Source organism: Scyliorhinus canicula, chromosome 4, assembly GCF_902713615.1.
Source record: "Scyliorhinus canicula chromosome 4, sScyCan1.1, whole genome shotgun sequence".
Classification (NCBI taxonomy): Eukaryota; Metazoa; Chordata; class Chondrichthyes; order Carcharhiniformes; family Scyliorhinidae; genus Scyliorhinus; species Scyliorhinus canicula.
The window spans coordinates 153,121,827-153,143,099 of NC_052149.1; the positions used below are offsets into that span (position 1 = coordinate 153,121,827).

A 21,273-nucleotide genomic window follows, 5' to 3' on the forward strand; every position below is an offset into this window, starting at 1 on the left:
ACTTCCTTCACGCTCATCAGAATAGCCCCCCCCCCCCCCCCCCCCCCCCCCCGTGATTTTGAATCAAACCCCGAGTGGAATACTTGACCCAGCCAACCCTTTCTCAGAGTAACCTGGTCCTTCACGTGGAGGTGCGCCTCCTGCAGAAAGACCACCTGCGCCTTTAAACTCCTGAGGTGCATAAAGCCTCAAGATCTTTTCACCGCTCCATTGAGCCCTCGTACGTTCCATGTTATCAACCTTACCGCCGGCTTGTGCCTCCATTCCCCTCTTACCATCCACCATCCTCCCCTTTCAGCTCGATGCCCCTTGATTTCACTCTACCTGGCACATCCAAGGTGGCTCCTAACTCCGCCCGACCATGCTTCTTCTCCAACCTTGCCGCATCTCCCTCCCTTCCCCCTTATCACAAAACCTTCGAACTGCCAACAATCCTGAATTGAGCGTCCACCCTGGCCTCTGTTCCCATCCCGATTAAAGCCGAATCTCCAACCAATGGGAAGCGTAGTCCGAGATTACTATTCCCGCATAATCTGTTAACTCCCTGCCTCACGGGCCTTGTCCAGCACCCCCTCTGCCATCAGCATCCTCGAAATGCACCTTGTGGCACTCGCACCCTCCACTCTTTCAGGCAGGTCGACTATTCGCAGATTTTGCCTTCTCAACCTATTTTCCTGCTCCTCCACCTTTACTCTCAGCGTTTTACAAAGGTCTCCTATGAGCCCCACCTCCATCACCAATGCCACCACTCTATTGCTGTAATCTGACTTCACCCACTCAATCTCTCGGATCTGCGACTCTGCGCCTCCAGATATTTTTACACCCACTCCATCGAGCCCTTCAAGGGTGCCACAGTCCCTTCGATAGCCTTCAGTCGATCCTCCGGCATCTCCTTCCTCTGCTGACAGAACTGTTCCCTGATGAAAGCCATCAACTGTTCCACCTGGGGCCTTCCAACTTGCACTGACCTTTTCCGCTGCACCATCTTTCCAATAGCTGCTGTGCCACAGGTCTCTTCCAACTCCTTGGCCAAGTCTTTCATCTTCTTGTGTCAGGTTTGGTAACCAGCAGACGTCAGTGTCAGGGGGAACTTCTCCTCTGACCTTCAGTTATATTTTCCTGTCAAAGTTGCAGCCGATTTCAGGTAAAATTAGCTCTTTTCTACACCTTCAAGCAGGAGCTGCCCTGTGAGCGACCACTCACATCATGGCTGCCATCGGAAATCCTTTTGTCAGGCAGTAGTGCTAACCACTGCACCACCGTGCTGCCCTGAAATAATACTTAAATGTTATCAGGGTCTCTGCCTCCACCACCTTCCAGGCTGCGAGTTCCAGACTCCCACCACCCTCTGGGTGAAAAGGTTTTCCCTCGCATCCCCATTAAGCATCCTGCCCTTACCTTAAAGCAATACCCACGGTCATTGGTCCTGCCACCAAGGGGGAAGGTTTCTTCCCGTCTACTCTATCTATGCCCCTCATACTTTTATACATCACAGTCATGTCCCCCCTCAGACTCCTCTGCTCAAAGGAAAACAACCCAAGTACATCCAATCTCTCTTCATATCTAAAACTGTCCAGCCCAGATAACATAACTGGTAAATCTCCTCTGCACCCTTTCCAGTGCTTTCTTATCCCTATAGTATGGATTCCAGAACTGCACACAATACTCTAGCTGTGGCCTAACCAGCGTTTTATACTGTTCTAGATAACCCCCCTGCTCTTGAACTCTATGCCTCAGCTAATAAAGGCAAGCATACCATGTGCCTATTTAACCACTGTATCCACCTGCCCTGCTACCTTGACAGACCAGTGTACATGCACACCAATGTCCCTCTGATCCTTCGTGCTTCCCAGGGTCCTGCCTTTTATCATGTATTTCCCTGCCTTGTTCGTCCTGCTCAGGTGCATCACCTCACACTTATCCTTACTCCGTCGGGTCCTTGTCCTTTTTTAGAGATCAGTGGTATCGACGCCTGTGCCAGCGTGGGCAGCAGGACCCCTTTGACAGTGAGTCATTGAACATCTCCCGCAAGTGCTGCCACAAAGTTTATAGAAGTCTACCAGGACTCCGTATGGTCCCCGTGCCTTCCCTGACTGCATGGAGTTGTTCCTCTCCATCATCTCGCTCAATCCTAGCAGTGCTATCAGTCACTGTTTCTTTTCTTCCCCCACTGCTGGTAAGTCTAGCCTTTGGCTGGGAGGTATACAGTCCCTGGTAGAACGCTGCGAAGGCCTCATTGATCGTATTTGGCGCTGTGACTAGCCCGCCAGTCCGTTTCTAACCTGTGTTATCTCCTTTGAGGCAGCCTGCTTTGCTTTCTCAGCTGGACTGGTAACCATGCTAATAAAGGCACAGCCTTTATGAGCATGTCTGGTGGAGCTGTGTCAAAAAACGTGGAGCTTTCCTCATGGAGAACAGATCAAATTCCATTTGTAGTTTTTTCCTCTCCGCCAGCAGCTCCATGTTCAGGGCCATGGAGTACCGCCGATCCACTTCCAATGTGGAGTTGATCATTCGTTGCCTGGCTGACCTTTTCTTCCTGCCCCGAGGGCCCTACATGCGATTATTTCACCCCTTATCAGTTCCCCGCAGAATGTGGAGGGTGAGACCTCCCTATTTTGGTTGCAGGTTATGTACCCGTCGATGGCTTGTGATATTTTTTCGCAGAACACCTTGTCGGCGAGGAGGGCTATGCCCAGCCTCCATGGGGAGCACTGGGTCAAGCCCGTCTCAACCTCATGTCAATGTAGTGTGGCGCATGGTCCGAGATTACTATCGCAGAGTATTTCGCCCCTACCACCCCTGGAAGCACCAATTTACCCATTACACAGAGGTCAATGCGGCAGTAAGCTTTGTGAACATGGGGGAAGGAGGAAAACTCCTTCTCCCTCGGCTGGTTGCACCTCCACGTGTCGCCCCCCCCCCCCCCCCCCCCCCCCCCCCCCCCCATCATTCTGCTCCGTAAAGGTGTTCAGTTTTTACACCATTCGTGATTTTTCCTCTGATGTGGGGCTGGGCTTCTCATTGGGTTCTCTACACGGTTGAAGTCTCCCCCCCGCCCCCATGATTAATTGGTGGGAGTCAAGGTCGGGGATCTCCACCATTGTTTCTTTTTAATGAACTCAGTGTCGTCCTAGTTTGGGGTGTATATATTTACAAGCACCACCGGTGCTTCCAGGATTCCACTAACAATTACATATCGTCCACCTGGGTTCGTCACCATGTTCGTCGCTGTGAAGACTGTCCTTTGGTTGAGCAGTATGGCCACCCCCCTCACCCTTGTGTCAAAGCATGACTGATACTAATGTCCAATCCAGCTTTTCCTTGTTTTTGGTTGGTCTTTCTTTCTTAAATGTGTCGCTTGTTGGAAGACTACGTCGTTCCTCAGGCTCTTAAGATGGCGAAGAGCATGGAGCTTTTCACTGGTCCGGTGAGTCCCCTCAGGTGACTATTCTGATGGGGGGTATCTGATACCCCCCAATCCTGTGAGGTGAGCCATTCTTACCTCGTGGAGGGGCCCCTGCATGCTGGGGTTTCCCTTTGTTCATAGGCCATCCATGATGGCTGCTGCCATCGTCCTTTTTCCAACCATCTCCATGTACGATATATATGAATTAGTCTATGAACACTTTTGTAATCTACAAGCAAGTTGAACAAATAAAACTCAATTTCCCAGTAGGAATATATTACAATTTTCACAGGTTTATTAATGACACATTACAAATTTGTAATACTCAACATTTATTTTGATCACATCACTTTACAATGTTAATGGAATTCTATTAGATTAAACATCATTGACTTGGTGTATAATACAAGGATAGAAACATAAACCCACAAAGCAAGCTAAACAATCTTATCCTTGCATTGGAAGGAGTAGCCATGAAGACGGGGAGGGTGGCAAAAATTAGATTGAGCTGCCCTTCAAAAATCTGGTCATGTTCCAGCTTGAGACCATTAACAGTTGCTGGACAGTAAGTTGGTCTGTAACAAAATGGTACATGTTCAGAACAAATCATCAACTCACAACTTTGGATAGACAAGTGTGGGAAGATCATGAATTTTAAATTCCTACTTCTGCAACAATAAATGCAAAAATCTTTTGACGTTTGTCAGTTGTAATTTTGTGTTTTAGAAAATCTAACTTAAACTTGATATTCAACTAACAAATCTGTTCTAAAATATTGAGATTCACAAAATGGGAGGGATTCCTTCTGCTGCAATCCAGTGGACATTATCTTGTTTCTACTGGTTTCAAGGCATGAATATGTTCTTAAATATAGGATGCCCTCTTGGATGTCCTCTAAATGGTCTTCCTGTAATATAACAATATGGGATATTAGCAAGAGACATTTTAACATCTGGTAAAACTTGTAATATAATAATAATCTTTATTGTCACAAGTAGGCTTACATTAACACTGCAATGAAGTTACTGTGAAAAGCCCCTAGTTGCCACATTCCGGCACCTGTTCGGATACAGAGGGAGAATGCAGAATGTCCAAATTACCTAACAGCACGTCTTTTGGGACTCGAGAGGAAACTAAAGCACCTGGGTGAAACCCACGCAGACACAGGGAGAATATGCAGACTCCAGACAGACAATGACCCAAGCGGGAATCGACCGTGGGACCCGGGATGTGAAGCAACAGTGCTAACCACTGTGCAATCATGCTGCCTGCACCATGGTACATCACACTGTCTCAATGTAGATGGTTACAGGCTTGAATCCCTGTAATTCCCAACACAAATTCATTTGGAACCTTGGGGATATGTTGTAAATGTTAAGTACCACAAGAAAGATTATACATAATCTTTAAAATAGTTTATCTCTTTCAGAGAATTCTGGCTGACGGCACCTTTCCTCTCCCTAACTTGGATTTGGGGGGGGGGGTGAAGTTTGGAGCTGGCTAAAAGATTGAGCGAGCAACCAAGAAAGCAGAATCTTGTCCAGGGCTAAAAAATGAGCAGACCCAAACAGCAGTAAAGAGGCCAGGAAATTGCAGAGGCTCAGGAGTGCATTGATGTCAACAATAAACATGAGCGCAAGGTGAGGCCTAAATGTGAGAGTATTACTGCAATAACTATAGCAGTACTTCATTTTTAATAGCTCCAGGTTCATTATAAAGTAATTTACTTTTTTTTTTAAAAAAAGCAGATCAGTTGTTTTTACTATGATACCAGTAATGAAGTTTAATCTATTATCCCATTTGGTGGACTGCAGGCCTCCTTAACCCCACACTCACCCCTTCCTCCTGCAACAAAATCAGAATTGGGAAACAGCAGCCAATATTACCACTGTGCAGGGTTCTTCCCACCCTCCTGCTTATGAGCTAGATTTTGCTGCCTTTGTCGTAATAACTTATGTGTTTTCTTCCCTCAAGTACAAAGATGAAAACACTACTATAACAGCATCAAACTATACAGCGTCATTTACTCCCTCTTTCATGCCTGATCTCCTGACATGAGGGCCACATTCAGCTTTGTCTGCGCTTCATTGGTCCTACCTGCTCCAGTATCAGATCACACTGCAAAGCACCAAAGCTTGTTAATTGCTCCAAAACAACCTTCTATTTTGGCACTTACTTCCTTTACAATAATGATTGTTGCAATAATAACTTTTATTAAAGTTGAAGGTTTATGCTGCTAAAGGGTTAAGTCAATTTTAAAGCTTATGTATTTGTGAAGTGATTTTTGTCTCACAAGTAACCATCTTTTTGAAGCACAAATATCATGAAAGAACAATTACATCAAGCACAAATGATTGCAAGCCAAATACTATGAAGAACTTGCATATATAAAGCTGCTATCATGTTTTGCAGGACATTCTGAAACACTAATGTAGGTAAATAGTACCAGATATGACTGCCATGGTGTGAGTGGTCGCACACAGGGCAGCTCCTGCCTGAAGGCGTAGAAAAGAGCTCTTTTTACCCGGAATTTGGTGCAACTTCGGCAGAAAAGTTTGAGACTTCAGAATTTGTAAGGGCACTGCTGTCCCCATCCCACCTCCTACTGCCTGGGGTTGTGTGGGCTTTTTTCTTCGTGTTTGTTTGTTCTTGGGGAGGGTGATCTGTGGGTTGGGATGAGTCTTTGTTTGGATCAGGGAGCTTTCTTCACAGAGCAGAGAGATGAGGGCAGGTTCAGTGGGAGAAGCCCACTGGCTGACAATGCTGGTGAAGTGAGGTGGGGAGAAGGCTGAGAGGGGTGACGTGACAAGGCGAGGTTGGAGAAGAAACATGGTCAGGGGCAGAGAAAGGGGTCATCTTGGATGGGCCAGGTATAGGGTGAAATTAGCGGGGGTAGAGCCATAAAGGGAGGATGGCGGATGATAGAGGGAAATGGAGGCATAAGTCCTCAGTAAGGCTAATAACGTGGAACGTGCAAGGGCTCAACGGACCAGTGAAAAGATCTAGAGTCTTTGCGCACCTCAGGAGCTCGAATGTGGAGAGTTTTTTTCGTAGGAGACGCACCTCCACATGAAGGACCAGATTAGGCTAAGGAAGGTGTGGGTGGGTCAGGTTTTCCACTCGGGGTTTGATTCAAAGTTGCAGAGAGTGGCAATTTTGATGAGTAAGAAAACTGGGTTTGTGAGCACAAAGGAAGTGAGGGACCTGGGTGGGAGATATGAGATTGTGAGTGGGATATTGGAAGGGGCGCTGGTGGTGTTGGTGAATGTGTATGCACCAAATTGGGATGACGTAGGCTTTATGAGGGGGTTGCTGGCAGCAATCCGGGACTTGACAACGCACCAGTTGATTATGAGAGGAGATTTTAAAAATATATAGAGTACCCAATTCATTTTTTAAAATTAAGGGGCAATTTAGCATGGCCAATCCACCTACCCTGCACATCTTTGGGTTGTGGAGGCGAAACCCACGCAAACACGGATAGACTGTGCCAACTCCACACGGACAGTGAACCGGAGCCGGGATCGAACCTGGGACCTCGGCGCCGTTAGGCAGCAGTGCTAACCACAGTGCCATCGTGCTGCCCACGAGAGGAGGATTTTAATTGGTCCTAGAGCTGAGGGTATGTAGATTGAGCCCCAGGTCAATGGGTAAGATATGAATGGCAAAGAAGCTGGGTGGGCTTATGGAGAAGATGGGTATGGTGGACCCGTGTCGCTTCCAGAAACCGGGGAAGAGTATTCCTTTTTTTGCACGTGTATTCCAGTATATTCCAGAACTGACTTTTTTGTGGTGTGCCGGGAGATTTTGGTCGGGGTGGAGGGGGCAGAGTATGGGGGGGATAGTAATCTCGGACCATGCGCCCCATTGGCTGGAGATTCAGCTTAGATCGGGGCAGGAGCAAAAGCCAAGATGGAGGCTCGATTCGGGATGGTTGGCTGATGGAGGCTTTTGGGACAAAGTGCGGGTTGTAATTAAAGATTATGTAGAATTGAATCAAAACGAGGCGGTCTCGGCAGCCACTATTTGAGAAGCACTAAAAACGGTGGTCCGATGGGAGATTATCTCGTTCAAGGTTCATGCGTTAGGAAAAGGAGGGAGGAATATGAACAGCTAATGAACGAGATAGTGGAGGTCGATAGCAAGTACTCAAGGGTGCCTATCGTGGACGGATTGACGAGGAGGAAAAAGTTACAGGGGCAATTTGAGAGGCCGAAAGCGCGGAGGGTGGTAAGACAGCTGAGTAGGGCAAGAGGGGTGCAGTACGAATACGGAGAGAAGGTGAGTCGAATGTTAGCGCATCAGCTGCGGAGGTAGGGAAACATTGAAGATACGGACTGGGGCAGGGGATGTGGTGTCGGAGCTGTGGAAGATAAATGAGGCGTTTAGGAATTATTTTACAGGATGGACCCGGGGGTTGAAGAGGTGGACATGGGACAGTTCTTAGATTAACTGAAGTTTCCACAGCTGGAGGTAGAGAAGAGGCAGGCACGAGAGAAGCCCCTGGTGCCCGATGGCCACCCGGTCGAATTTTAGAAGGCGTTTGCGACGGACGTGGCACATCTCTTGGGGGTGTCCAATGAGGTGTTGGAGAAGGGGGAACTGCCGGAGGCGATGACGCAGACAACGATTATGTTAATACCAAAAAAGGGGAAGGACCGTTGGGTCGTTTAGGCCCATATCGCTGTTAAATACAGACATGAAAATGTTGGCTAAATTGGTGGCGGGAAGGATGGAAGGTTGTGTCCCAGGGGTGATTGTGGAGGACCAAACAGGCTTTGTGAACGGCATGCAGCTTTCTCGTAATATAAGAAGGCTGTTAAATGTGATAACGACCGCGTCAGGAGCTCAGGTACCGGAGGTAATGGTGTTCATGGATGCGGAGAAGGCAGTCGACCGTGTGGAGTGACCAAACCTGTTTGAGGTCCTGGGAACGTTTGGGTTTGGGCCGAAGTTTGTGGCATGGGTGCGTCTTTAATACGTGGCACCGAGGGCGAGTGTGCGGACCAATGACGAGTGTGCGGACCAATGACATGCGTTCATGGAACTTTGAACTACACAGGGGAATAAGGCAGAGGTGCCCGTTGTCCCCACTGGCAATTGAGCCTCCGACAATGGTTCTTAGGGGGTCGGCAGAGTGGCAAGGGATTACATGGGGACGAAGGGAGCATCGGATGTTGCTCTATGCCGACGACCAACTATTGTATTTTTCAGACCCGCTGGAGAGCATGGAGAGGATCATGGGCCTGTTGGGAAGTTTGGGGCATTCTCGGGATACAAGTTAAATGTAGGGATAAACAAAGTGTTCCCGGTGAATGAATTGGGTCGGCGAGCCAATTTAGGGGGGATGCCTTTTAAGGTGATGAGAGACAGGTTTAGATACCTGGGGATTTAGATAGCGAGGGGAAGGGCGATGCTTCCCAACTGGAATTTAAAACTGGTGGAGGAGGCTAGGGAGGATATCAAGAGGTGGGATACACTGCACTTGACTTTGGCAGGGAGGGTCCAAGTGGTGAAGATGTACATTCTGCTGAGGTTCCTGTTCATATTCCCGACACTCCCGATCATTATACCGAAGGCCTTCTTTTGGAAACTGGACACAATTATTTTGGACTTTGTATGGACAGGGAAGGTGCCACGAGTTGAGAGGACCCTGTCACAGAGGCAAAGGCAGCAGGGAGGGTTGGTGTTGCCGAACCTGCATTATTACTATTTGGCGGCGAACGTGGAGAAGATAGAACATAGAACATAGAACACTACAGCGCAGTACGGGCCCTTCGGCCCTCGATGTTGCGCCGACCTGTGAAACCATCTGAAGCCTATCTGACCTACACTATTACATTTTCATCCATATGTCTATCCAGTGACCACTTAAATGTCCTTAAAGTTGGCGAGTCTACTACTATTGCAGGCAGGGCGTTCCACACCCCTACTACTCTCTGAGTAAAGAAACTGCCTCTGACATCTGTCCTATATCTCTCACCCCTCAATTTAAAGCTATGTCCCCTCGTGTTGGTCATCACCATCCGAGGAAAAAGACTCTCACTGTCCACCCTATCTAACCCTCTGACTATCTTATATGTCTCTATTAAGTCACCTCTCAGCCTTCTCCTCTCTAACGAAAACAACCTCAATTCCCTGAGCCTTTCCTCGTAAGACCTTCCCTCCATACCAGGCAACATCCTAGTAAATATCCTCTGAACCCTTTCCAAAGCTTCCACATCCTTCCTATAATGTGGTGACCAGAACTGCACGCAGTACTCCAGGTGTGGCCGCACCAGAGTTATGTACAGCTGCAGCATGACCTTGTGGTTCCGAAACTCAATCCCCCTGCTTATAAAGGCTAGCACACCATATGCCTTCTTAACAGCCCTATTAACCTGGGTGGCAACTTTCAGGGATTTATGTACCTGGATGCCGAGATCTATCTGTTCATCTACACTACCAAGAATCTTGCCATTAGCCCAGTACTCTGCATTCCTGTTACTCCTTCCAAAGTGAACCACCTCACACTTTTCCGCATTAAACTCCATCTGCCACCTCTCAGCCCAGCTCTGCAGCTTATCTATGTCCCTCTGTATCCTATAACATCCTTCAGCACTATCCACAACTCCACCGACCTTCGTGTCATCTGCAAATTTACTAACCCATCCTTCTACACCCTCTTCCAGGTCATTTATAAAAATGACAAACAGCAGTGGCCCCAAAACAGATCCTTGCGGTACACCACTAGTAACTGAACTCCAGGATGAACATTTGTCATCAACCACCACCCTCTGTTTTCTTTCAGCTAGCCAATTACTGATCCAAACCGCTAAATCACCTTCAATTCCATACTTCCTTATTTTCTGCAATAGCCTACCGTGGGGAACCTTATCAAACGCCTTACTGAAATCCATATACACCACATCAACAGCTTTACCCTGATCCACCTGTTTGGTCACCTTCTCAAAAAACTCAATAAGGTTTGTGAGACATGACCTACCCTTCACAAAACCGTGTTGAGTATCGCTAATCAACTTGTTCTTTTCAAGATGATTATAAACCCTATCTCTTATAACCTTTTCCAACATTTTACCCACAACCGAAGTAAGGCTCACAGGTCTATAATTACCAGGGTTGTCTCTACTCCCCTTCTTGAACAAGGGGACAACATTTGCTATCCTCCAGTCTTCCGGCACTATTCCTGTCGACAAAGACGACATAAAGATCAAGGACAAAGGCTCTGCAATCTCCTCCCTGGCTTCCCAGGGAATCCTAGGATAAATCCCATCTGGCCCAGGGGACTTATCTATTTTGACATTTTCTAAAATTGCTAACACCTCCTCCTTTTGAACCTCAATTCCATCTAGCCTGGTCGACTGAACCTGAGTGTTCTCCTCGACAACATTGTCTTTCTCCAGTGTAAACACTGACGAAAAATACCCATTTAATGCTTCCCCTATCTCCTCTGATTCCACACACAACTTTCCACTACTATCCTTGATTGGCCCTAATCTTACTCGAGTCATTCTTTTGTTCCTGATATACCTATAGAAAGCCTTAGGGTTTTCCTTGATCCTATCCGCCAACGACTTTTCGTGTCCTCTCCTCGCTCTTCTTAACTCTCCCTTTAGGTCCTTCCTGGCTAACTTGTAACTCTCAAGTGCCCTAACTGAGCCTTCATGTCTCATCCTAACATAAGCCTTCTTCTTCCTCTTGACAAGTGCTTCAACTTCCTTAGTAAACCACGGCTCCCTTGCTCGACAACTTCCTCCCTGCCTGACAGGTACATACTTATCAAGGACACGCAGTAGCTGTTCCTTGAAAAAGCTCCACATTTCGATTGTACCCATCCCCTGCAGTTTCCTTCCCCATCCTATACCTCCTAAATCTTGCCGAATAGCATCATAATTGCCTTTCCCCCAGCTATAAAAGATGGTGGGAAGGAGATGGGTAGAATGGGTTAGGAATCCTGCAGGGGTCCAGCTTAAGGGCTATGGTGACGGCAGCGTTGCCAATAGTGCCGAGCAGACACTCAGGGAGTTCGGTGACGCACTCCACGGTGAAGATCTGGAACCTGCTGAGGAGGCACCTTAGGATAGAGGGGATGCTGGTGTTAACGCGTTGTGTGAATACCACGGTTTTGAGCTGGATAGGATAGATATAGCAAGTGGCGAGAAGTGGGGCTGGTTAAGTTGAGGAATTTGTATTTGGAGGAATGGTTTGCAATATAGATGAATTGAACGACAGGGTAGAGCTCCCGAGAGGGATTGAGTTTAGGTACCTGCAGATAAGTAACTTCGGACGGAAGGTTTGGAAAGAGTTCTCAGGGTTGCCCAGGTACACCCTGCTGGAACGACTGCTGCTTCTGGATGTGGAAGGGGAGGGCAGGATAATAGACATATAGAGGTGGCTGTGAGAGCAGAGAGGTGAGCAGGAGGTGAAGATTAAGGAGAAGTGAGAGGGGGAGCTGGGTGGGGAGATAAACTGGGGAGTATGGAGTGAGGCGCTACAAAGGATAAATGCAACCTATTCGTGCACAAGGGTGAGCCTGATACAGTTCAAGGCCGTACACAGGGTACACATGACGCAGGCAAGAATGAATGGGTTCTTTCAGGGGGTGGCAGACGAGTGTGATAAGTGTGGGCGGGGACCAGTGCTTCACGCACATATGTTCTGGGACTGCGAAACGTTGGAGCGATCCTGAGTGAGACTGTTCGCAGTGCGAGCAAGGATAGTGGGTAGTGGGGGAGGAAGTGGAGCCAGACCCATTGGTGGCGATATTTGGGTTTGGAGAAGTCGAAGCTGGAACTGATGGTGGGTAGGAAGGCCGATGTTGTGGCCTTCGCCTCTCTGATTGCCCGCCGACAAATCTTATTGGAGTGGCAGTCAGCATCGCCACTGGGGGTAGCGGCCTGGTTGGGTGACTTTCTTCGGCTGCAAAAGATCAAATTTGGATCGATCAGGACATTGGTGCTGACCTGGCCAGGCGGCGGGCAGAGTTCAATGGGGACAAAGCTGCACTCTTTTTTTCAAATAAATTTAGAGAACCCAATTCACCTTTTCCAATTAAGGGACAATTTAGCGTGGCCAATTCACCTACCCTGCACATCTTTGGATTGTGGGGGCGAAACCCACGCAAACATGGGGAGAATATGCAAACTCCACATGGACAGTGACCCAGAGCTGGGATCGAACCTGGGACCTCGGCGCCATGAGGCCGCAGTGCTAACCACTGTGCCACCATGCTGCACAACATACTTGGTGTAGGAATAGCAGTACTTCTAACTTGTAAAAACAGATCTGTCCTCAGAATGTGGGAGGCCCATCCATGCCTAGTGCTGATAACAGCAGTGATCTATTATAGCTAAGCGGCTTCCTCAGTCACTAGAAAGAGCATTGAGAGTAAACTACACGATGTGGTGCGACTGGAGTCACATAAGGGCCAAGATTCTTCCCTAAAGAATATTATATCAGTTTATTTTTAAGACAATGCAATCAGCCTTCAGTCATTTTCTAGTGTGAAATTGACAAATGCCCTATTTACAGAATTCAATCAGAATTTGTCATGGGACTGACCGTACTATTTCTAGGTTCAGTACCATACACTATTTTGTGCTCTGTACCATTGGCTATACATCAAAAGATTCAATCAGCTTTCACTGGCACATTACAGTGCTCGCTTCAATGAGTTATCCACCAAGCTCCACAGACCTCTCTGTGTTGTGTCCTGTAGCCTAGAGACATTTAATTCATACTGTCTCTGTTTATTTCTGTTGCTATTACAACCTTTATGTTTCAGTTTCCCCAACAGTACATCTCCTTTCACTTGTCACAAAGGCGACTATGCCTCCTCTTTCCATCCACCCAATCTCTGCTGTATACATAGAAACATAGAAAATAGGTGCAGGAGTAGGCCATTCGGCCCTTCGAGCCTGCACCACCATTCAATATGATCATGGCTGATCATGCAAATTCAGTGTCCCGCTCCTGCTTTCTCTCCATACCCCTTGATCCCTTTAGCCGCAAGGACCATGTCCAGCTCCCTCCTGAATATAGCCAACGAACTGGCCCCAACAGCTTTTTGTGGTTGAGAATTCCACAAGTTCAAAACTCTCTGAGAGAAGAAGTTCTCTGAGCCAGACTGTTCAAGTCACCCTGCAGCTTCACTGCATCCTCCTCACAGCACACACTGCCACCCAGCTTAGTGTCGTCTGCAAATTTGGAGATATTGGCATGCAATTCCTTCATCCAAATTATTAATGTATTTTGTTAACAGCTGGGGTCCCAGCACTGAACCCTGCAGTACCCCACTAGTCACTGCCTGCCACTCTGAAAAGGGCCCATTTAATTCCCAGTCTCTGCTTCCGGTCTGCCCATCAGTTCTCCATCCACAACCACAGCTCTGGAAGACTAAACACTGCTCTATTTACTTCATCGTCACCATAAAATACACAATTTACAACTTGCATTTCTATAGTATTTAAGATAGTTAAACATCTCAAGGCATTCAACAGGAAACCTATCAAAACTTAATATGACCTCAAAAAACACAAGGGGATATTAGATCAGATGGCCAAAAGTTCGGTCAATGAGGTAGGTTTTAAAGAACGTCGAAGAAGATGAGAGATTGAGAGATACAGGGAGGAGATTCCAGAGCTTATGGCCATGACAGTGAAGGCCTGGCCACCAATGGTCAGTCAAAATTGGGGATGCACAGAAGGCCTGAATTGGAGGAGCCTAGGTATCTTGGGAGGGGTGTAGGGTTGGACAAGATTGCAAAAATAGGGAGCATTGAGAGGCCTGTGACGATTTTGAAAAAAATACACTGGCTGAAATTTTCCGGCCAATCCCACCAGTGGGATCTTCTGGTACCATCGATGGCGACTCCCTACTGCAGGTTCCCCAGCAGCAGAGGCTGCAAACAAAGGTAAAGCCTGTTGACAGCAGCGGGACCGGAAGATTGCTTAACCACAAGCACACGGTGATGTGTGAACAGGACTTGTTGAGAGTTAGGTTTATGGGTAGCAGAGCTTTGGATGAACTCAAGTTGAGGATGGGTGGAAGGTAAAAGGCTGACCAGGGGAGCATTAGAATAGTCAGGTTTGGATGCGACAAAGATGTGGATGAGGATTGCAGCAATGGATGAGCTGAGGCAGGTAATGTTACAGGGTGGAAACAGGCGGTATTAGGGATTGTGCTGATATGTGGTCAGGAGGTTATCTCAAAGTCAAGTACCTTACCACGGTTGCTGACAGTTTGGTTCAACCTTAGAAAGCTGCCAGGGTGAGAGATGGGAATGGATTTCACAGAAGGACATATTGCCAATGCGGCAATAAAAAAACCTGCTCATTGCCAGCAGGCTAAACATGCTGAGAGTGGGATTTCCCCACCCCTCATTGGGAGGAAGTCCTGCCCTCAAAAGCTGCTGGTCAATCAGTCAGCCAGAACCTAGTAGTGGGCGTTGCAGGGATGCAAGCAGGCCCATGAAGAAGTTTGATGGATCACAGAGCAAGGTAAGTTGCTTGCTCTCAAGGTGGGGAGGGATTGGGCAGGCAACAGAATGGGATGGTTTGGTTGGTTTTGGATGGTAGGCTGGGAGGTGAAAAGGGGCTGGATAACGTGCTGTGGGAGGGAAAAGAGTGCGGGGAATGCACCTGATGCACATAGGGCACTTCCCGAAGGATGTCCATCCCTCCCTTCCTGTCTTTTAACCAGTTGTGTTAAAAATAATGGCCTGCCCACTCATGCCTGCCTGTCCATGACAAAAGCATTTCACATGGGCAACATAAAATTCTGGTCAGTTGGCTTGTTAACAAGTTTGATTACCAATTAATTATTTATTTTAAAATGGTGAGTGAGTTTGCAATTTTGGACACTCCCACCTACTGTATTAGGAAGACAGCTTGGGGGAGGTGGTGGCAGGATACCCCATATAATCCATGTTCTCCCTACAGAAAACATGCCCTGTTGGGGGTGGGGCATGGAGATGTGGTGCAGGAACACAAATTAAGGCATCACTGAATCCCCTTTTCTCCTACAGCCCTCGCCATTATGCTGCTCCACAAATCAATTCCTGTGCCACCCCAATGTAGTTGCTGTTTTCCTTACTGTTCTTTCCAACTGTAGCCCATGTGTTCCCTCTGCTATACACATAATCTATATATACACACACACACACACATACATGCTACATATAAATCACCGCCACTTTAGTAATAAATTTCCTTTCGCGATTGTTCTTCACCTGAATCCAATGTACATTCCCGTTGCTGATTCCTACAAATCTATGATTTTCATTAATATCTAAACTGCACATAATTCTAGCCTTTAATTAAAGATCAACTTCCCTGTTGCAATAATTACATATTTATTGCAGCTACAAAGAAGATGAATTTGCACTAAACTTTACTATTCTTCCATTTGATTTTCTTTAAAAGTACAATATTTCCACGAAATTGCCAATGCCAGACTAATTTCCCTTTAGATTTTATAAAAGTTAGAATATGTTCCCTTGAAGTGAAAACAAATTTGTGTTCTTTAACAAGTTTTACACAACTTGATTGAACCATGATCTTGTATATATTTGCTTTTCCAAATAACAATTTATATTTATTTAAGGGGAGGCAACGGCATAGCGGTATTGTCACTCAACTAGTAATCCAGAGATCCAGAGTGATGCTCTGGGGTCCCGGGTTCAAACCCGCCATGGCGGGTGGCCATGCTAAATTGCCCGTGGTGTCCTAAAAAAGTAAGATTAAGGGGGGGGGGGGGGGGGGGGGGGGGGGGGGGGGGGGTTGTTGGGTTACGGGGATAGGGTGGATGCGTGGGGTTTGAGTAGGGTGATCATTGCTCGGCACAACATCGAGGGCCGAAGGGCCTGTTCTGTGCTGTACTGTTCTATGTTCTATGAATGGGCAATAAATGCTGGCCTAGCCAGTGGGACCCACATCCCATGAACAAATAAAAAAAATTATTTCTGTCATCACTCCCCACACATCAGCCAATAAACTAGACAGAAACTCACCACGGCCTCTGAATGCATGCGGGTTGCAGTAATATGGTTGCAGCTTCCTGTATTGACTTTGGAAAACCTTTTTCTTCTTGTAAATATTGACAGGCGGCATTTTCTTCACTCCTGGTGCAGGAGTCACATGCTTCAAAACTTCACCCTTTTTTATTATCTCTTCTGCAGCTTCTGCACCCAGTAGGTCGGATGTTGTCATATTTGGATAGTCCTGGGGTTTTACAGGCGTTTTGAATTTGAATAATTGCAACAGATTTTCAGCACGAAGATTGGTCAACCAGCAGTGTGTCTGTCCAGCGCACAAAATGGATTGGTGGCATGAAATTACTGTTGACTGCAGCCTCTTTTTCAATTGTTCTGTAGTCAAGGAATCTAATTCTCCAGACAACTTATCCAATTCATAATTCTGTATGGCAACTAGAAGTGGACCTACAATTTCTCCTATTTTTGACTGTGCCTTACACAACACCTTTTCTGGTTCACCCAACTTTTTATCCAGATCCTCACGTGAATGTATAGTTTTCTTACCAATCAGCAGTTGAACAAATGCACTATCAATCTTTGGTGTATCCAACTCATACTTGTCAGGAGTTCCAGTCAGACCTCGCAACTGCCGCTCATGATTTTCTAGCAGTGGAACTTTGAAAGCATACGGTAACAAACTGAAGCACTCAAGTTCTTTGCCTTCATGGGTTTGAGGAACCCATGATTTATTTTTAAGTGGCATTTTGCCTTTAAATGGCACTTTAGTCCACCTCAGCAGTTGTTGTGAATATTTAGCCCTTAGTTCAGCTAAATTTGGGGTACATGATGGTGCAAATATGTCTTCTTCGGGTGCAGAAGTATTTTGCTGAACACCACATTGTCTGTAGAGAGGTGCTGCAAATGGAGGCATACCACCAGCAGTTGGATCCCAGTCAGGAAACTGTAATGACAAATCAATAAAAGCATTACCAACCATTCGCTGTTGAGCATTGTCTTTTCATTTAAATTAACATATGGTGTATATATACACCTAATGAGTGATAGCTTCAGTACTATACTATTGCTCATTTAAGAAAACCCTCCTCCTGTTGACTTTCAGTCTGATAAAAGCATTCTGCAGAGTTGTAGAAAATAAAGCTCCATTTTGGTCTGCTTGTGCTTTTCTTAGTTTGCTTAATTTTCCAAACAGGATCTTTACTCAAGTTACAATTCTGCTTTCTCCACTGGCTGCTAATGGCAATAAAATGTCAAATCCTTGTAGGACTTTGTTAATAATCCATCAAAGTTGAAACTGCCGGACACGTTTCTTTTTTTTTTGATTAAAAAAACAACTTTCCCCTACCATTTAAGTAATAGCAATGTCAACGATTGAGATCTTTAGCCAATATTTCTTTTTAAAATTTAAGAGCACCTAATTCTTTCCCCCCCCATCCCAATTATTCTCACATCTACATTCTGCTGCGTGGGGTTCACATTTGTCGAGAAAAACCTTTTCTTCTCATAAAGGCAAAGTACATTGTTTGCCAAGCCAAACCAGGTGACTTAGTTATTCTGATCAGATCATTCTCAACGCTTCCCATCATTCTTACTCTGCTTGACTAAATCCAAGGATTACAGGCATTTTTACATTGCCAGATCAAATTACTGTATAAATGATAACTCAAAACGTTAGGCGGCAGCACAGTGGTCGCACTGCTGCCTCACAGCTCCAGGGACCCGGGTCCAATTCCGGCCTCGGGTGACTGTCTGTCGGAGTCTGCATGTACTCCCCATGTCTGTGTGGGTTTCCTCCGGGTGCTGCGGTTTCCTCCCACAGTCCAAAGATGTGTACGTTAGGTGGATTGGCCATTCTCAATTGTCCCTTAGTGTCAAAAAGGTTAGGCGGGATTACGGGGATAGGGGGGTGGGGGCGTGGCCTTAAGTATGGACCTCTTTCCAGGTGCCGGTGCAGACACGATGAGTCGAAAGGCTTCCTTCTGCACTGTAAATTCTATGATTAGCTCCCTTCTCTCTCCACAGATACTGTCAGACGTGCTAAGATTGTCCTTTTTGTCACTATATAAATTATTGAGATATGGATGTGGGGGGGGGGGGGGGGGGGGGGGGGGGGGGGTTTTGATCAGTAAGTTTACGGCTGATACGAAAATTGGTGGGGTGGTAAATAGTGAGGAGGATAGCCTTCGATTTCAGGAGGCTACAGATGGGTTAGTCAGAAGGGCTGCTCAGTGGCAAATTGAATTCAATCGGGATAAGTGTGAGGTGATGCACTTGGGCAGGACAAACAAGGCAATGGAAAACATGATAAACTTCAGGACTCTGGGAGGCACTGAGGATCAGAGGGATCTTGGTGTGCATGTACACTGGTCCCTTAAGGTAGCAGAGCAGGTGGATACAGTGGCTAAGAAGGCATATGGTATACTTGCCTGTATTAACTGAGGCACACAGTTTAAGAGCAGGGAGGTTATGCTGGAATTGTATAAAACGTTGTTTAGGCCGCAGCTAAAGTATTGTGTGCAGTTCTGGAATCCACATTATAGGAGGGATGTGATAGCACTGGAATGGGTGCAGAGGAGATTTACCAGTTATGTTAGCTGGGCTGGAGAGTTTTAGTTATGAAGAGAGATTGTATAGAGTTGGATTGTTTTCCTTGGAGCAGAGGAGACTGATCGGGGACATGACTGAGATGAATAAAATTATCAGGGGCATAGATAGGAGTAGACAGGAAGAAACTTTTCTCCTTGGTGGTGGGGTCCATAATATCATAAGGCATAGGAGCAGAATTAGGCCACTTGGCCCATCGAGTCTGCTCCACCACTCAATCATGGCTGATATTTTCACATCCCCATTTGAGTCCTCAAACGTTCCTCATACAACAAGTTCTTCATTCCAGGGATCATTCTTGTGAACCTCCTCTGGACCCTTTCCAAGGTTAGTACTTCCTTAGATATGGGGCCCAAAACTGCTCACAATACTCGAAATGGGGTCTGACCAGAGCATTATACAGTCTCAGAAGTACATCCCTGGTCTTGTATTCTAGCCCTCTTGACATGAATGCTAATATTGCATTTGCCTTCTTAACTGCTGACTGAACCTGCACATTAACCTTAAGAGAATCGTGAACAAGGACTCCCAAGTCCCTTTGTGCTTCTGCTAACCGAAGCATTTCCCCATTTGGAAAATAGTCTCTGCCTAGATTCCTCCTTCCAAAGTGCATAACCTCATACTTTTTGCACATTGTATTTTATTTGACACTTCAATGCCACTCTCCTACCTTGTCCAAGTCCTTCTGCAACCCCCTTGCTTCCTCAATACTACCTGTCCCTCGACAGATCTTTGTATCATCTGCAAACTTAGCAACAGTGCCTACGGTACCTTCTTCCAGATCATTAATGTATATTGTAAAAAGTTGTGGTCGCAGCACAGACCCCTGTGGCACACCACTAGTCACCGGCTGCCATCCTGAAAAAGACTCCTTTATCCCCACTCTCTGCCTTCTGCCAATCAGCTAATCCTGTTTCCATACCAGGATGTTACCCTTAACACCATGAGTTCTTAACCTATTTAACAGTCTCCTATGCGGCACCTTGTCAAAGACCTTCTGGAAATCTAAATAAATCATGTCCACTGGTTCTCCTTTCTCTAATTTGCTTCTTACTTCCTCAAAGAACTCTAACAGATTTGTCAGACACGCCCTCCCTTTGACAAAGCTGTGCTGAGTCAGTCCTACTTTACCATGCACTTCCAAGTGCTTCGCGATCTCATCTTTAATAACAGACTTTAAAATCTTACCAATAATCGAAGTCAGGCTAACCAGCCTATAATTTCCCATCTGCTGCCTCCCTCCCTTCTTAAACAGTGGTGTTACATTAGCCACCTTCCAGTCCTCTGGCACCCTTCCTGCCTCCAGTGATTCCTGAAAGATCATCACTAATGTCTCCACAATTTCCTCGGCTATCTCTTTTAGAACCCTGGATGTAGTCCATCCGATCCAGGTGACTTATCCACCTTCAGACTTTTCAGTTTCCCCGAACCTGCTCCTTAGTAATGGGCACTGCACTCACCTCTGTCCCCTGGTTCTCCTGGAGCTCTGGCATCCCACTGGTGTCATCCACCATGAAGACCAATGGAAAGTAACTATTCAGTTTGTCTGCCATTTCTTTGTTTCCTATTACTTCTCCAGCCACATTTTCTAGTGGTCCAATGTCTATTTTTGCCTCTCTCTTGCCTGTTATAGATTGAAAAAATCTCTTCCTTTATATTACTAGCTCGCTTGCACTCGTACTTCATCTTCTCCCCCGTATTGCTTTTTTAGTTGTCCTCTGCTCTCTTTTAAAGACTTCCCAATGCTCTGGTTTCCCACTAATCCTCGCCACTTTGTATGCTTTTTCTTTAGCCTTTATGCTGCCCTTGACATCCTTCGTCAGCCATGGATGCCTTGGCCACCCCTTAGGATGTTTCCTCCTCCTTGGGATGAATTTCTGTTGTGCCTCCCTAATGACCCCCCAAAACTCTTGCCATTGGTATTCCACTGTCTTCCCTGCTAGGCTCCTTCTCCAATCAACTCTGACCAGCTCCTCCCTCATGTCTTTGTAGTTACCCTTATTTAATTGTAATACAGTTACACAAGAACATTAGGACTAGGAGCAGGAGTAGGCCATCTGGCCCTTTGAGCCTGCTCCGCTATTCAGTGAGATCATGAGTGATCTTTTGTGGACTCAGCTCCACTTTCCAGCCTGAACACCAAAACCCTTAACTTTATTCCTCAAAAAACTGTCTATCGTTATCTTAAAAACATTTAATGAAGGAGCCTCAACTGCTTCACTGGGCAAGGAATTCCATAGATTCACAACCCTTTGGGTGAAGAAATTCC

General features: G+C 46.4%; 1 protein-coding gene across 2 annotated transcripts in view; it reads right to left on the minus strand.

Moving 5' to 3' along the window:
- Positions 1-3,682: 3,682 nt before the first annotated feature.
- Positions 3,683-21,273, minus strand: part of LOC119965093 — a 129,836-nt gene continuing 112,245 nt past the window's right edge. For both annotated transcript variants that reach the window (XM_038795376.1, XM_038795377.1), the window contains exons 14-15: positions 16,419-17,343; positions 3,683-4,316 (exon numbers count right to left, since the gene is read on the minus strand). In XM_038795376.1, coding sequence (XP_038651304.1) covers positions 4,255-4,316; positions 16,419-17,343 — 987 coding nt within the window. In that variant the 3' untranslated portion in view covers positions 3,683-4,254. The remainder of the gene's footprint in view (positions 4,317-16,418; positions 17,344-21,273) is intronic.